Here is a 19031-nt window from a genome sequence, read left to right on the forward strand (position 1 = left end):
AGGTGGCTGTGAGTTTTATTTTATTCAGTCCTCACTTCCAGCTGAGTTCAAGTAATTTATGAATATTCTGTGCTAAAAGGTGAGGAGACAATTAATAACATTTCTGGAAACAAGCATTGTAATGAGCCACATCAGTGTGGTCATCAGTGCCAACAGAAGAAGCCAAATAGCCTTCAAAGAGGACTTGCACACCTGTAGAAGTATTTCTGTACATGTAGATCCATAAGCATCAAGAGTGTGTTTTGAGCATTTTCCCCAGGAAATATACTGTTTAAGACCAATTTCCCAGCTCTGGGCCAGCCCTGGTCCTGATGGACTTGAGCATGTGAAATGCCACACCGACACGAGCCCACCTGCAGCCCAGGACTGCACCCAATCTCAAGCTTTCCTATCAGGATACAGAAAAGGGGGACAGTGCACTCAGAACAAGTGGCTCCCCTTGAGGCTACACCTGCAGCAGTCACAGATCAGTCAGAGCTGATCAAGACAACAGCACACGCCCACACCAGTCAGCATCACACTTCACCACTCCGAATTTTGGGAAGGCTTTCCAGTTTGCAAGATAATGTCCAACCCAAAGCACCTTTGCCCATCTGTACAACTCTTCTCACAGCTTTTGAAAACAGTGATTGTAGAAATATGCAAATAACTTACTGGCGAGATTCGGGCAGCTTGTGGTATCTGTGAGCAGCCACTCCCCTGCAGGCTGCAAGAATAACACGTGTCTTTTTCAAGGCTTGAGGAAGTAACAAAGATGAGTAAGCTTTTAAATTTGTATTGCCCTTTCCAGAATAATCCAGCTTAAAGAAGAAAGTTCACATAAAAAACCTGCTTATTGCATAAATTAGGTTAGACTAAAAAAAAAAAAAAAAAAAAAGAAAAAAAAATTAAAATCTCTTCTTTTATTCAATTAGCCTTTTTTTGTTATGCTTTCACTGGCGGCAAGAAAATTAGTTTCCTTTTCTAGCTGACTGCTGTACCAAGGAAGTCACATAGTACCATGAAGAGTATCCCCTCTGTAGAAAAGATTGTGAACGTAATCGAATGGAAGTAACCAGATTAGTGAGAGATTTCTAGATTCCATTCAAATGCATATAGCAAAAAGCACAAACCCCCTAAAGTTATCAGAAGCAGCTAATGCATGTAATCACTTGAGTCATTTTTTAACTAAAGAATTTCTAAGTAGATATACTGTGTTTGAAAATCTTATTTTAGAAAGGCCAGATTTAAATGGTACAAACTGTTTAAAAAGAGTCCAAGGCATAAACCAAAGAAATAGTAATGTACAGTAAGTTTTCCATATCTCACTTGCACTTTGAAACTTTAAAATGAAGACAGGAATTGCTAGATAGCTACAAAATTTAAAACTCATAAAGGAAGACTGTTCCTGTTACATTTGGTTATTTTCTTTTGTACTATTAATATGTATTTAGGATTGCTTACACAGACAAACTCCAAGAACTTTTTAAGAGGAAGAACTTTTAGACCACAGGAGAAAAAGCAACTGTTCATTTATCTACTAATGTCAAAAAGAATAAGATTTTTTTAAAGCTTATGTATATTTGAACAATTAGAAGCTTAGCTAAACCCACTAGCACTGGAAAGCTTATGAACCAACCATTTAATAATATCCTGCTGCAATAATTCAAGAAAAGGCAGTGATGAATGCAGTAAACAAACTGCAATGATTGCCTGTAGTAACAAAAGGAATTTATTACTTACAAAAGCCTTTGAGAGTTCCTCACCCCAGACTCAGGGCAGCTTTAATTTTTCAAGAGGTGTGATAAGCAGCATGCACAAAGAGCAATGAGATGGATTTACTGCACATGTACAGATTAACTGAGCACTGGCAACTGGCTCCCCAGGCCCAAAATACAGGTAACAAGACAGACCTGCTAAAACTGTGCTCAAATCTTAAGATTCTGAAATACCACATCACCCCAAATACATAAATTATGAAAGAGCTCAGTGTCAGCAAGCCAGTGTCAAAGATTTGGGATGCCAACTTTGTATCCTATCAGCAACAGAAAGCCTGGAGGTCTCCAGTCAAATAAAGCATTTGTTTCAAGCAAGGACAGATGGCAAGCTAGCAGGTATTGAAAGTGTCAGCAACCATGACGGAGGACTGAGCCCACATCTAAGAGCTAGTGGAAGTTTTAAATCTCTGGTTTTACACAATATCCACATAAGAAGAAGAGGATTTTAACCCACTCCATATGAATGAACACTATGGTATGTCTTGCTTTGAACAACAGGCACCACTGTAAGAGACACAACTGTACAACTAAAGTATGAACAGACACTAGCACTAAAAAACTCCTTCCCAAGTCCCCCAACAAAATAAGTCCTCTTCAACCTGTGAAAGTCCAATATTCATATGTTTGGATACTGGTGAGAGGCATTGCCAGCCCAAGAAGCAACTCGTAGACTAACACCAGGCAAGGATGTCAAGAGTACAGAATTTGTCACATACTTAGTAGTCAGGTCTTCTTCAGTTCAGAAGGATGATACATATATTTGAAAGTATATTATTGGATCTGAGTGAATGCAACTGAAATTAAAAATACGGCACATAAAATGGAAACTCATTATATTGTGAAGTGATACAGAAAACATCTGGATTTCATCTTAAGAGGTTGGTGTTTTTCCTGATTAAGCAAACAGCTGTCTTAGTAAAATTACTCATATCCAGCAGTAACGAAGAGTATCTTTTAGCTCAATTCTTCTGTTAAGCCACAAGCATCTGCTTCCTAATTTTCTTTTTATTTAATCTTGTGTACCCAGCTCAAATGCTGTAACAACAAATTTAAATAGCTGCCTCATTTTATATCTTGCAAGCCATCATGACTAAACAAAGAACAGCACTTTGCATATGAAACTTTCCTTTCAAGCAGGTGACCATTGAGAGGTGATTTGTAACACCATCTGTGTGAAAGCAGGGGGTGGGGTGGAGGAGCCTAATAAACTGCATGGGGAATCAATAATTACATCCTCAATGCAGCATAAAGTGCTTTCAGAAGATTCATTCCTAGGCTTGTAAATTTGACTGTATATTTTAATTCCAATACCATTAAGTGATTTAGAGTGATGCCTTCACTCTGAACTAACTCCTAGACCACTGTGGCAGGCACAGAAAATACTAAAATCACTCTGTGTACATAAAGGGAATGCTATTTTCTTTTTAATGATAACTCAGCAGCAAATGGGGAGCTGTTTGTTTCAGCCAATGTCATGTGGCACCAGCAAGTTTCTTCCAGGCATTAATGGCAAGAGTTTTAAATGATGGTTATCAAATATACAAGTCTAACAATGTGAATAGGATACCAAGGGTGTCTCCTTTATTTGTTCTTCCATTCATTTTTTCCCTAAATTCATTTACTCACTTTAATATTTTACTCCAACACCAGAACAACAGCTTAATAAAATTACTCTCATCAGTTTGAATCAAAAAGGTCCTTGGACAAAAGAGGCCAAGACTCAGGGTCTCCCATATTCTGCCTTCTCCCTTGAACCAACCTCTAGCAAACCTAAGCAGCCCACTGAGAAAATGGAAGAAAATAATTATTACTCTGCTTGCCCTCAAACAGATGGTGTTCCTCAAGCATCTTATTTAGTCTTAAAATTCTTGTGATGATGTCAGATTAAGTCAGGTACTTGTATTGCCTGATTTAGAGGCTGGTCCTCAAATGGTTCAAATTTACACTGACTTGTCCTCAGATGAGGAAGCACAGAGTAGCAGCTCTCCAGGCAGCTCGGGGTTTGCTCTGTCTGGAGTTACTCCCATTGCTCTACAGCAATTGTGCTGAGTCTCAGCGGTAGTGCAGCAGCAGTAACGAAGAAAAGCTTTCCTTTTCCCTGCTGTTTCCATGCAAAGTGCTCCAGATAGCCAAGGGCTGTGAGTTCACAGAAGGATGGCTGAGGTTGGAAGAGACCTGCGTGGAGGGAGCTCTGAAAGTCATCTGGTCCAACTGCGCTGCTCAAGCAGGGCCACCCAGAGCCTGGTGCCCAGGAAAAGGAATGTGTACAGATAGCTTCTGAATATCTCCAAGGATAAGCACTCCTCAATCTCTCTGGGCAATCACTGCAAATCTCTGCAGTGCCAGTCATCCTTATAGTAAAAATGTGTTTCTGAATGTTCAAAGGGAACCTCTTGGCTTTCAGTTTCTGCTTGATGTTTAATATGAATCCCATAGGTATATTTTGGCATTAGGACAGGGACAGGGCAGTGTCATAGTATAGGCCTAAGTGACTATTGCTCAAGTTGTATCTTCAGTAGACACTGCAACAAGGTGTTTATCTAGAGTCTTATGTTGTTATTAGTAGTTTGACTTAGAATGAAGCAAGCAGTAAACTTTTAGTAATAGCAACAATAAGGACAACTAATAACTAGTGAACTACATGTAATGCAGGTTATGAAAGGATTAGCACAAAGAACAAAGTGCGATGAGAACACAAAGTGACAAGTTTGAATACTCAAGTTTAAAAACAAGCCATGATTTTAGACACATTACAGAGAATTACAGAGTCCCAGGCTTTACACAGTCTTCACTAAACACAAAACGCCTAAGGAGTTAATTTGCATTACTCTAATGTCCTTTAACAGAGACCCTATGCTCCTCTTCATGCATAGGCGATTCCACATTCCATTGCCCATTAGTTTGATGTGTTCATGGATACAAGGTGAATAAATTAAATTGAACACTATTATTTTAGAGTGTCCCTTATACTCTTTAAACATATAGAAAATACATTGAGTATTCACCGGAAATTAGTGTTGTAGATTATGGCTGTCCCATGTTTAAACAGTAAAGTGCTTCTTTTAATCCTTATACTATGATTGAAGTCAAAACCAGAATTTCCAGATTTTGTGATCACAGATACTCGAAAAAAGTAGAATGATCACAAGTACAACGACAGTGCCAACAGTCCCTCTGTTAGATCAACAGCACAGATCACTTATGAATAAGCCTTTAGATCACACAGCTCTCTCATTGAGCTTTCTCTACCACCAGCAGCTTCAGACTACTTCCCTCTCACTTGTATAGATATATAGAACAGAAATCAACTGTTGTAGCTGTTTCAGGCCTCAGGTTTCAGTGGATTACAAATAAACCAGTTTTGGTGAATTCCATTAAAAACAATGGGATCGAGAACGTGCCATTTAAGTAAGTGCAGCTTGGATTTGCAACCAGGTGAACAGCTGAGCCTCACCCCATGACAGCTGAGTGTGGTAACACCAGCAGTTGCATTGGTGCATTCTTAAGTTGTTATTTTTCAAGGGGAGGAACAGGTTAAAATTTAGCATACTCTGCAGGTTCATTTCCCTGCAACACCTCTGACACACCATCTAGATGGCTTTTTATATAAGCAACTTAACAAGAAAAATCCTCCTGTATGCAACAGGACAAAAAGATAATGGTTTCCTAACTCAGTGCTTTCTTTCTTATTACTGAGATTTCTGACAGACAATAGTCATTGAATTGTCTGATGAATAATGGACAGGATCAAAATGAGCCTGAATAAAGTGCTTGTATATTTCCTTAAATTAAATATAAGAGATGTGAACTCTTGTAGTTCTTTTTATGTAAGCCAAACAGGAAGCTTCAAGAGAGAAGAACTATGATTTCAGAAGCTGCTTTTATGTTGTAAGTTAAATCATCAGGCAGACTAATTAAATTCCTTTCTATTTACTGTAAGACTACTGGACAAACCATAAAATTAAAGTGACTAAAATAGAAGAATTTCCAATTCTTAAAGACTCAGAAACAAGTCCTCTGACTGAGCAGCAGAGCTGCCAACACATCAAATTTATGAGCAATTCAAATGTTTCTCTGAACTTCCTGCAGTTACAAGTTTGTTTTTTTTCTTTTTTTGAGCCAAACCTCAAAACCATTCCTGTAATCAAACAGCCGTAAGTTGTGCTCTCTAAAGATTAACACTATTCTTGAATGCAGCACATATTTGAAAGAAACAATGTTGGAAGTATTCATAAAGACTTCAAGTATGCATATCAGCATGTGTACATTGCTTTCCATGCCCCCACTTGAAGCAAAGGAATAAAAGAAAAGGCATGACAACCATGTAAACTCTCTGAATTTTTAACAAAACTCATTACATGGTGGTAGTGTTTATTTTGTTCTTTAACTGAACACTTAATGCAGCCACTTCCAGAGAGAAGGCCTTTCAGGCTTCACTAAACTATTTCTATATTTAATAGCATGTAAGTTAAAACATTAGACTACCTTAACTGTAATTTCAAGTTGGAACTAGATAGGAAAAAATCTTCAAAATATGATTTAGAAAAAGGGCATCTTAGTCACCAGCTCCACTTATTAATTCTATTACCAACTGTCACAGTCTAACAAGAAAAAAAATATAGCTGAGTAAGTCCTTCTTGTTATCTCAGTAAATCTTTACTTCTGACCTTGGGTCAGTTAATAACCATATTAACTTAAGACAGACCCTTCAAGCAAACCAGAAAAGCTGATGGCATTTAACACTGAACTAATTCTGCTCAGGCATGCTGAGAACCACCACTGTAGTTCCTGCAGCAGCGTGGCAATGGTGGCCCAAAGCATTACAGCAGTTGTAAATCTTGCCTGGAATCAGAAAGATTACTTATTCTTCCCTCTAGAATATAAATGGAAATAAAAGCAACTCTAGAAAGAAAAGGCTGAGCACAGACTGAACAATGTTTGTAAGAGATACCCTGCAAGCAGCAAATGCTGATGAGAAGGTTTCAGTTATTCACTAGTTTTGCATGATAAAAGGAAAACGATTGAAATTGTCTGTATACTATGAATAGTGTTTTTAAGAACAAGTTGGGGAAAATAGCATCCTTTAAGAAACAGCATTGTAAGCTGCTGACTTTTTTCTGCAGCTGTTAGTTTGAAGAAAACAACAAAAAAAGAGATTTTTAAAGAGAAATGGAAGGGAGTGAAGTTCATAGCATATCCTTTTCACATGATGATCCTTAGAATCTATTGGACTGTAAAATCATCTAGTCATGCTTGCAAAAATTAAGGACAACATGTCCCCCAAGGGACAACACAACTTTAAAGCAGTAACAGGACAGATCCAGCTTCCAAAAACAACTACTATGGTTCTTTTGCTTAGCCTGCAAAAGCAGATGATTGTCGAATGACTGAAGAAAAGAAACAAACCAGACACATTTAGTTCTTCAGATGAACTAGTTACAGAGTATTTTTGGTTGTTCAATGCTATTGAGACATCAGCAACAACAGAACTGGCCCTTTATGCCGGAAAGAAGACAGCTCTCTCTTAATTGAAGGTTGACTCTACTCCAGTAACACTGCTGCTGGAGTGGTCTTCCTTGTTTGCTTTAGAGTTATGTCAGTTTACATAAGACTTGGATGTTAAAACAAGCTATTGAGCCTTCGTGTAGCTGAACGACAAGAGCCCCCTCATCCTGTACTGTTCTAATTAGCTACTATTTGAAGGAGTTCATCAGGGTTGGGTGGGTTAATGTAAGCAATTAAAAGTGTTGGGTAAAGAATATCAGGGCTAAACACATCACACAAAATCCAAATTCTTCAGAATATTTTACCACCTCCTGACCTCTCTTGCATCTTTTGCTTTACTAGGAAATTCAGCTATCAGATGGCTGACCAGCTAACACCTATGGGAATAAAAAAGCTTGTATAGGTGTTGACAAAAGACTTGCAATGTAAACAGTGAGATAAACTGAATCTGCTCTTTAACTACATCCTAAATTACTTTTTTCTTGAGGAAACCAGGCAAGATTTGTATGACATGCTGGCACTACATACCACTCCTCCCTTTCAGCTTTCAAATCCTCATATTCACCCTCTTCTCAGTTTTTGGCTTAAGAAAGGTTTGCAGTTTGCCCAATTCTGCGCACTTAGCCTTGGGCAAAATAAGCCCTTAATGCAGTACATTACTGATTGGAGGAAAACAAAAAAGCTAAAGCTCTGTTTAGGGGCAATCACCTGCCAAAGCCACAAATTCCCATTGGCATCTAACACGCTGGAAGAGGCACAGGATTTTTCATGGGCACATCTTTTCCAAATTCCTTCTCAATCATTTGCACATAGGGTGGAATTACAGTCTACATATGGCAGAGGCAAGCTTTTGGCACAGAGGATAGAGGAACTGGACTCATTTATCAACCACAACATTTACCAACATTATTCAACTGTTGCATTTTTACAAACAAATGGCAAACAAAGCATGTGGCTTCCTGCAGTTTTTGAAAGGTGTGGGAGAAAGCTCCCTACTCCCTACAAATCTTTCAGATTTTTGTTGTGTGAAAATAACAAACAATTGATCCCGCCAAAACAAAAAAAAAATATCCACAGGAAAATTAGCACTCACCATAAACTGATTCCAAGAGTTGGGGCTAACTTAAAGCAAATGAACCTTGTTTGTATCTGTTTCATGTTTGACCTGCTGAAGAAGACATGCTGCAAGTGCAAAGGAGACATTTAAAAGAGTATCTGTTTCTCCTGCAGCAAGGATGCCATTCTCTCTACCTGTTGCTGGAGATATGAAGAGCATGCAAGAGCAGCAATGATGTCTGTCTGATTCTGATTTCAGGCATTTCATTTTCTCAATGATCTTCACTTAGCTTGAAGAAAGAGAATTGGTGGGTGGCACAAAGTGGTAAATTTCTATTCTGATCCTTTAAAGAACTAATTGGATAAGAAATTTCCCAAATTTTATCATACATTTTTGTTCACTCATACTGTATTTAAAATACTCAGAATTAATTAATGCCTACATAATTTTTACTAGCAGTAATTTAAATTTTTGAAATGAGATATGACAGTAGAAAGATTCTTTGCTAAAGTCAGCTTTGGGAATCTGATGAAATGTCTTCCTAGCTGCCAACAGAATCAAAACCATGGTAATCTTCTACTGGATGCTTTATGCTTTTATCTTCTCTAAGCTAATAAGAGAAGGATGTTATCACCTACTTAACTCCCAACTTAATGAAAAATAACCTGAGACTCAGTCTACGGAGACAGAGCACAAAATGGAGTCTCATATACACCAGTTATACATTGTGAAATATTTAGATGAAGAAATGAAGTTACTCCACACCCAGAGTAAAACAGAATTTTCACATGTACTTGTTTTTCGGTAAAAAATCAGGTCAATGATTCAATCACATCAGTTACTTATCACCTAATTGAACTTTTCTATCACATCCACAGAGAGAATATAGTTCCCAAATATTTTACAAAGCTCAGAATTTAAGCAGTATAAATTAATGCTGATCTATTCCCAATGTCAGCATCGAGATATTGTTGTGTTGCTTTCATTTGCAGAAAGAAGTAAAACTCTTCACTGCAGTATAAGGATTGTTATTTAGACATGAATAGTATATTGACAACAATCTAAATGCTGCTTGCAAATGGCTCCACAGAACCCTGTATATTGTAACCATATGTTGTACATTTTCTATTAAATCTGCAGAGCAACTCCAGCGCCTCTTCAGGCAGCATGTTCTTACCATCCTTTGACTCTTCTTTATTACTGCAACCGCATTTTGTGCTGCAAAGTGACAGAACTGGAAACTGAGGTAAATAAAAGAGAAATATCTTGGAAACAGCTTCTTTGCAGGTGCATTGTGATTCTGGAAAGACTGTTAATAGCATGTAATTCCTTCTGTACAGTATATTAACCCACATGCCAAGAATTCTTCTTTGGGGTCTATCTAGAGCTGCTGCTGCTGCTCAAACGGAAAGCACTCACATTACTATTTCTGTTAGACATTGTCTCTCCAACTGCTCTGTAGAATCACAATGAAGTGAAACTGCAGGAGCTAGTTGAAAGCCAAATCCTCCGAAGAAACAAACAGCTCCCTCTCAGCTGCTTGAATTCTACTTAATAACATAGCTCATGAGCTCGTGTCAAATATACCAGCTGTTACAATCACAACCCAGTATTTCTTAGGTCTCATTATCATCCATTCTCCTTTCTAGCAATTTACCATCAGCCTACAGTAGTGTAGAGGTGAGCAGGGATTTTAGTTAAAAATTAATGTAATGAGCAGTGAACTTTTTGGTTATTTCCAAAGTCAACATATGAATGCAAAAACATGTTAAATAAGTTTACCATGGAACAAAGCAATTTTTTTTTGTTTGGAGAAAACTCCCCAAACAAACCCTTTACTGCTACGCAAATGGGAAACCACTAAAAGTGAAGAACATAATTCATGTACAGTTTGGAGTTCTAAACTGATGTTTCTCAGACCAAAATCAGGGCTCTGACTCCTGGTTTCATAGCAGGCTTAGCTATGGCAGCTGCAGCAGGCTGTCGCCACTGCTTCTCAGTCCCCTGCTGTGGGTATTCACACTGATAGACAAACAAAATGATGACAGACAAACAAAAGCAAAGCATACCCACTGCTGGACTCCAGCAGACAGCGATTCACTGAATTAAGGCAAATTGCCACTATTCCCACTTTACATTAGCAGAGTATTCTGAGGGCTCTCATTCTGGGGCACAAAACCTGTTGGTGGTGGCAGCTGATTGTGTTGATGCCTTAGGTTTTGGGTTTTTCTGACTTGTTTTGGTGGGTGGCTTTTGCCCTTGTATTAAGTGATGCTGGGATCTTGTCACAGGGTGCAGACACAGAGCCTCCATCAGGCTTCAGGTACTCAGACTCCAGAAGCAGTTCCCTGTCAATGTATAGGTGGGTGGTATCAGCAACCCTGCAGCACAGGAAAGAGGAGGAAAAACTAGAAGCAACATCTTAATTAAGTGCAAGACTGGAAGTCCACATCTTTGTTACCTTTCTTCCAATTTCCTTCAGAATTAAGTGTGGGGCCAGCTTGAGCAGCAGAGCTGCACAGAGCAGCTGAGCAAGTGGCACTGGGAGAAAGGGGACAGAAGTATTAGGAATGAGAGAACTTCTGGAGTAAAGGGAACCTATTTGAGAGAGATGGGCTTCATCAGCAGTGACAGTGTAATTGCACTGCAGGAACTTAAGAGACAGAAATAGAAGACTGAAGGGCAGTGTGCTTGCAACAGCAGAACAGGCCACATAAAAGAAAATCTTAGGAGTCAAGGTTATCTCCAGAATGTGAATCCATAGGGATTCTGCAGTACATTTTGATGCAGCTAGTACAGAAAGTGAACAGCATTAGATTTATTAAAGGTGGTGAAGAGACTGAAATAGTAATGGAGATTACAGACTGTGATTGTGGGAAACAGAGGAGATTTTAAATCCTTCTCTGTCCCTGACTAGGCTGTTAAGTGCTACATTAGAGCTGATATAAACCTTGATTTCATACACTGTAATGACAGCTTTCTCCAGAAATTCAGAGTCTATAGGAGAAATAGTAGCTCTAAACTTAGTTTGACGTATTACTGTCAACAGGGGCCACATGCCTCTTTGTTTCAAACAAAAAGTTCACTTTGGTAATGTTTAAGTTTGGAAAGAGAATCAAGATGACCAGCTGAAACGAACTTAGAAAGAAAAAGCCACATGGTTAAATTGCTTGGAGATGATTTGGAGAATAAAAGGTGAGGTTCAGTCCAAAACTTATCAAATCAACATGTTCAGATGACTTTTACCTTCTTTTGGTATGACTGTAAAGAAGGTAATTACAAGTAAAACTACATTGAGTCCAAGTAAGGAATACAAAAACTGATAATGCTTGACAAGTTAAATGAAAACTTTCAAGTCAGGCTAAATGTAATTTTTGAAGAACAACCGTTTAATGTTAGAAAAAGAGAAAGAAATATGAGGCCTGCTAGAGAGCCAGGAGAAACAATAGGAGATGTCTGTTTAAAAGAGCATAGTACATGAACCAAAGCCATTGCCAAAAAGATAACTTTGCCCCGTGTTTGGTCTTGCAGAGCCTAGGCATGTTCCCATGCAGGAAAGTTTTTCAAAGGACAAGCCTAATGGACTGTTGCAACATTGAGGCTAGACTAGATCTCTTGAGGTCTCTTCCAAGTTGAATGGCTCCAGGATTCAATGAAATACCAAGTTAAAAATGATAAATCTATAAAAATGGAAGAGCATAAAGATAATTTCAGAGCTCTACAGGAACTAAAACATGACACCACCAAAATGCTGATATGTTGCTTAAAAGTGGCAGCAGATGGATGGTAGGTGGGAACCAGGACCTAACTCTGAAAATGGGGCTGTAGAAAACTACAGGCAATTGAAGTCTCCTAGTCTGTACCACACAGGGAATTCTACTGCCAGTCTGTGAAGATGATTAAGGAGGAGTTAAGTGGCATTCACAGAGAAATGATCAAGCTGATACAGTATGCCTGGAGTTTCAAACAGCATTAGAAATCAAGCTTCCCAGACATAAAAGGAAAAGTCCTCTTGTTAACTAGTGTCAAGTTAAGTGAGAGGAAGCAGGAGATAAAACATGTGGTCAGTGCTCCCACTTGCTGAGCTAAGGTCCCCAAGGCACATACACTGGAACTTAATCATGATTTGCAGAAAAGGCCAACACCTTTGTATAGGTGACAAAAACTTAATTCTCCTACCATTCAAGACTGCTAAATGACAGATTTTCTTTTTATTCATGGAATTTAAATATTCTCTCTGAAGAGACACCTCTACAAGAGAGGGAGAGACAGAAAGAACAGCTACTGCTAAATTCTGCAGAATGTCTCAGCACTCTATGAAGTCAGCAATCATCTGTGGTCAGCCTGGCAAAGGCAATTCTAGATCAGTAGCATCTGCAGCATTATTTCAAGCCTGCTCCTCATTAGTAAGATAACTTTACAATCACTGAGGGATGGTGGTTTACAGTGAGCAATGATTAGGTCTCCCTGAAGTCAGACAGGAAGGCAAGATCATCAAGTAAGGTTGAACAGAGGCACTGTAACTCCAACTCTAAATGCAGATATAAACCAATTAAGTATGTCATAACTTTTTCCCCACTTTATTTTTTTTAACCTCTAATTAACAGCCAGTAAAAAGTAACAGATAAAACTCTAAGTCCAACACTTATCATTGTGAAGAACAGCTAGGGGTGTTCGAGGTTTTTTTGTGTTTTCAGGTTTTTTTTCCATTTTGGAGTTAATTTTGTTTGTTTGTTTTGGTTTGTTTTTGTTATTCCTTCACCCTGATCAGAATAAATCAGTATTCCTTCAAACAGGTTACCCTACCACACTAAATAAAGTAAAAATCTGTTACATTTCTGCTTCATGCCATGGAGAAGAATGGCAATATGAGCATATTCTGCAGGAAGAACAGCTGCTGCATCCAAAATATTTTAACTCTGGGGGAAAAAAAAGTTATTCCATTCAGAAAACATAAAAGCTTCAAAGGAATGGAAATTACCAGTTGAATCTGAAACTCATGTGCTCTTTATTCACTTCAGAGCGTTTTAGATTTACTTTTTTTTCTGCTCATACAAACAGCAAATTAAAAGCTCCCTCTATTTCTACCTATGCAGATGTATTGTGCCTATGCAATGTATTCCCTGATTGTGGAACCAACCTTCAAGTAAAATAGTGCCGTTATTACTTAGCTTTAGCAGTGCCTTTAAGAACCAGTTATGAGTAAATCAGAAGACCTAGAGAACGTACAAACCTGACTGGACTAAGAACAGGGCCATACATTTACCATGACTTTCAGCACCAGTATCACAGCTATTCCCAGCAGTGAAAATTACAGTGCTCAGAAGCAGTGTTTGTAATCTCCATGAATTCCAAGAAAGATCTGAGTTGCTGTTAGAGGGTTCAGTGTTGTCCTCCTCCAAAAGTTAACAAATTATCTCCTTATATGACTATGTTTGAAAGTGTAAATATCTGGGCCTGCAGAACAGAGGACCTTGCTGCATGCAGTACTCCTGACCCTTGGTATACCAGAATTTAACATCCAACTAGTAAGTACAGCAAAGGCAGTAGTAAACCAAATTTCTCCCTTACATTTTATCTTTCATTTCAAAACCAAAAAAACTACTTAAATGAGGATTCTTCTAAGATTCTAAGACATGTCTAGTACTTAATCAAGGTTTAATTTAGACAAAATGATCAAGAAAGTTTGAAAAAAAAAGACTGTTCCAGTCCCATGGGATAAATCTATCATATTACAGTTTCCTGAAGATACTTTCATACAAACAAAAAAAAAATTCAATACTAGCAGTGCTTTTAAAGAGACAGCCTTATTTTAAATAATCATTTACAGCCAGTGACTTATGGAAAAAAATACCAAGAAAAGCATTCACATGAAATATTATTAGGGACTTAAAAACCCAAAAGAAACAAAAAAACAACTAACCAAAAAAAAAAAAAAAAAAAAAAAAAAAAAAAAAAAAATCAGCATTTAAACAGTTACTCATCTTAAAATCAAGTTTTCTGATATTTCTAACTATTTTAAAAATGAAGTTGATATTTGACTGAAACTCTTTCTGGCTTGGGTTTATACAGTTACCACAGGGGAAAAAAAAGCATACAACATTTCTAGCACTTTTAGGTATTTCATATTAATTCTAGTAAGGTAGAAATTGCAGGAAGTTTAACAGAAAGTGTCTCATGGCTCTCTTTGAAAGTGATCAGCACATATAGTTATCAAGGGGTAAAGTATTCAATTTGTTCATTTTTAGAATGATTCACATTGGTGACTTTATCTAAATGAACTATTATGTGAGCAGGATGTTTTAGGAACTACTCGGTATGATAGCATATTCTTTAATCGTGATTAGTTAGACTTACAAATGATTATGGAACATACAATGTGTTGCAGCTTTGGATCATTACCCATGGAAATGTAATTCAAAAGCACAAACAATAATTATTTCCATCACTCCTTCACCGAAACACAGCTTTCTTCAATTAGAATATTGGTAAGTGAGCACAGCAAATATAAGAATTTTTTTAATAGTTAATCTGATAAAGAATTAATTGAGCTTTTAACTGAAGAAGTTTAATCCTTCAAGCAGTGTGCATATAGATTGTGCCACTTTTTTAGGAACGCCCAGTAATGTAATGGACTAACAGATTACTAAAGATATATTTTCTATGGTGGCAGCCAGCCTCTGGTGCCCTCAGGTCTTCCCACACCTCTCAGCAGCAGCAGGGGAGAAGATACCCACATAATACAAAACCTCACCCTGCTGCATCCCATTCTTTCCTTTGGCAGAGGTTGGCTACTGCCACAGCATCTTGGGATTTAGGAGAGAAATCGTGAAGTTTCCCCAAATCTGAGGAAGGCAGAGCATGCTGAATTGCACTCTCTAAGCCACCAGAACAACTGCTTAGGGACATCATTCTGTCTTGGACAGCAGATGTCTAACAGAGTGTGAGAACCAATGGCAAGCATGGACGATGCCCTTCCTGGCCTGTAAGAGCTTGGCATCCTCCTTAATAATACACCTCTTTTCTGTGTGTAAGAGGCCATTTTACTTTCATTACTGAGTCCATCGATTTATAATGGGCACTAGCATCCATTATCACCAATATTACACTGCAAAGTGGAATAATTCCACTTAATTATCTGTTGTGCAAAACACTTTCTTTTGCTTCAGATGCCTCCTCATTTCATTTGTACAAGAGTTTTACTGGAACATGAGTGCTGCTTTCAACCCAGCTGAAGAGGAGGTGGTAAAAGTGCCTCTCTGAGGATGAAGGAATGGTTGAGAAGCATGAAGCAATGACTAGGTGTTATTTAAGAGAAATTATACACACTGATTGAAAGTGAGACTGCACATTAACAGACACAGGATATAAATCATCAACATACATATGAAATCACCAGCACTGATGACAAATGGTTAAGGCATTTCTTGGCAGACAAACTGCCACATGATGCAAAGGCCCATGAGCATTCATCTATCAGCTTGTCTGCCAAGAAATATTCTCTGCTTCTGTCACAACTGGTTAATTAAAGTGCACCAATATGTTATGCTAGAAAAGTCCACACCTGTAGCCCAGGTAGTGAAAAGAGAAGCAACATAAGTAAAACAATTTTTAGCAAATATGCAGAAGCCAGTTCCCAAGCATCTCTCAATTTTTTTCATTACTGTTAAGTGTCTGACTGCATTTTCCCCTCCCACCAAAATTACAACACAATTCAAATAATAAAACCTGTATATTTTAAGACATGAATGTCTTTTCCATACCCTATACACTCAGCACAGGTCCATTTGAAATAAGCAAGTAAGTCTAGTTAAGACATAAAAGTGTCAGAGGAACATTGTCTCCTTATAACTGCTTTGTCAGATACACGACCCAACAGTACTGCTAAAACAGCTTTAGCATAATGATAAATTTTAACAAAAAAATCATGCACAGCCATAGAATTTAAGTGATTTAAAGTGACAGGTTCAAAACGGAGCTCTATCCAGTATTTGGGAAATTTACTTATGAAAAAAATTAACTTCCTTGGGTTTGTGGAGTTTCCACCAGTAATTGCTTTGGATTTAAGGAACGATAAATTCAATTTATGGTTAAACAGTATTAACTTGTGTAATCCTGCAACAGAATAGTACTATAATCCAGAGACAGAAACAAGAATTTAAACTAGTAAGATTAGAGGCTTTTCAACTGCCAAACTAAAATGTGAAAATACCACAATACGCGTCACTTAAAATGGTACCTGTGACTCTTTTGGACTTCACCAAAAATATTACACAAGTAATTGCATTTAGACAAAGCTCTAAGATGAAACTGCATCTTCATTCTCTCCAGAAACCACAACAGGTAATAAACATTAATGGGTTATTAATGCTTTAAAGACATTCACATGTATAAGTCACAGTTACCTTTTCCTTCAGAACATATCTTTTCCATGTGAGCTGAAAACTGAGGCTCAGGTAGGCAAACAGAAAGTAAGAGTTTAAACGAGTTCAAGGATACACTTGGAACCATTTGGGAAGCAGGAAGCTGATGCACCAAATCTACCACTACCATGGAGTAGGAACTCCATAATTACACACTCTAAGCATGAAGCCCAGAAAGATGTATTGGGTGTGATTCCCACTCAGGAAAAAACCCTAAATACCAGTTAACATGTAAATGAAGTAATAGCTTTAGGACTTACACAAAGCAGCAGTAATAGAAGCAAGAAGACCCACTGGACTGGTCTCCACTGTACAAGCCATTTTCAAAGTTTTAAACAATGAATAAATGAAATTATTTAATTTGGATAAATAAAATTATTAAACTGAAGTTTAATGACTTATCTAATGACGATACGTAAGGTAAACCATCTTACTTCTTCTCCTGAAAGATAGTAAGCTGAAAGTAGTCCACCGACGAAACGAATGTTCACTTCAAATACGGAAATTTCAGCATTCTGTTGAAATAAACATAAATTTATTTTTATAGAGGACTGTTTGGTTTGTTTTTATATATACGTATGTATATATATATATATATATATATATATATATATATATATATATACACACACACATATAGGTTTTAAGCACAACACCTGTAAATAGCAAAACAGATGATGTAGGGAAGGCTAACACGAGCATTTAAAGTATTTCTTTCTCTTCCTCACTTTGACAAAATATCCTCTCAGTTATCCTCATCCTGCTCAACTTTTCATCTATTCTGCTGGGCTATAAGGCTTTCTCTAAGTCCACATATCTAAGCACTTATCATTCCTTACAGAGGATTCAGCATTTGCCCAAAAAGTGCTCTTGGATCACATGTCCCACACTATGTCCCCTTACACCACCTCAGACAGATCAGTATTGATCAAAATGTCCTATCAAATGTTTTCCTACTTCAATCTAAATGCAGCTTACTGCAAAAAAGAAGGTAACATTAGAATGAGTTAATTACATGCTCATGAAAAAATGTAATCATTATGTGTATTCACAAGGAAGGAGATGATCCTTCCCTCTTACAGTGACAGCCCTTCCCAAGCTGGCGTGGATAAATCTTTTACCAATGATAAGGACTAGGTCCAGCTGGTATCTATCTCAAAACTCAATGCATATTCTTCCCTGCCTTTTGAAATTCAAGCATAAATGATGAATCTGAGTCTCACATGCTTTTGTTCTTTATGAAGGCAATTCTAATTTTACCCCAACACAACATTCACAAAGTGATTTAAAAATCACTTGAGGCATTCAGTTAAAAAGTTGATCTAGTGAAGTTCCTTCATTTTTGCTTTTTATGGGATATTACTTTTTATACTTCTGTATTTCTGCAGAAAAATGTGCCCAACAGTATCTCAAAATTTTGGTCACATAAAAAGGCATTTGACTTTCACGGGTTCAGGGTTGCTCTTGCTTCTACTGAGTCACTTTTCCCTTTTCTATTTGCCAATGTACACTATAGCTATATTTAATATAAATCAAAGCATGGTGGAGCTGATGGATTTTCTACTAAAAGGCTTGCAGGCCTTTTTCATTCAGCTAGGTTTTATGCTTTTCCAGTTTAAACACTCAGATGTCAGTTTACGTAGGAGGGAAGAAGTTGCTCCCTGTTTTCTACGGATTTTGAATTGTAGTCAACTGCCTTTACAGAACAAACAAACAAACCAGCACTAGGCTACCTAAATATTACTTAGTGCTTTCCAGTTTCCAAGGTGCTCTGATTAAGAAAAGGTATCTAGACACTGCAGAGTTAGTGAGCTTTTGTAAACACACTCTCAGATTTGCTACAAAGCTAGTTGGTTTATATTCAGGAATTCAACTTTTCTCTTCTAAAATCTATTCTGCACTTCCCCCTCTAAAAAGAAGATATAATTTCCTTCGGAATTACTTTGATTAATATATAATTAATATAGTGTGTATATATATATGTGTGTGCCAGCATATTTTTTTAATACACGTGAGCACAATTCAAAGGGACAGAGTAAGTAAAGTAAAGTAAAGCCATCACACACATCTGCCTCTTGAAAACTCAGACTGGCATCATAGGTTAGGACTGCAAAATTATATTGCTGTCTTGCAGTGTTCAGAACATAACACTCTTTCAGGTTTATTTTCAGTATTCTAGAAATCTGTCACTGCTCTCCCCCACTGGTCCTCTCTTATCCTTTCTAAGAGACAACAAAATTTAATGTTTGCAGCTCAATTTCTGTTTCTAAAATGTCTTTTTTTTTCAAA

The 19031-nt window shown here is 37.5% G+C and overlaps 1 protein-coding gene across 1 annotated transcript in view; it reads right to left on the reverse strand.

Annotated features, from left to right (window-relative positions):
* The window catches only part of MAN1A1 (mannosidase alpha class 1A member 1), a 141424-nt gene that overhangs the window by 66027 nt on the left and 56366 nt on the right, over positions 1-19031 (reverse strand). Inside the window, exon 4 of the mRNA XM_063389891.1 lies at positions 17177-17257. Within this exon, the coding sequence (XP_063245961.1) occupies positions 17177-17257 (81 nt within the window). The remainder of the gene's footprint in view (positions 1-17176; positions 17258-19031) is intronic.

Source organism: Prinia subflava, chromosome 2 (genome assembly GCF_021018805.1).
Source record: "Prinia subflava isolate CZ2003 ecotype Zambia chromosome 2, Cam_Psub_1.2, whole genome shotgun sequence".
NCBI lineage: Eukaryota > Metazoa > Chordata > Aves > Passeriformes > Cisticolidae > Prinia > Prinia subflava.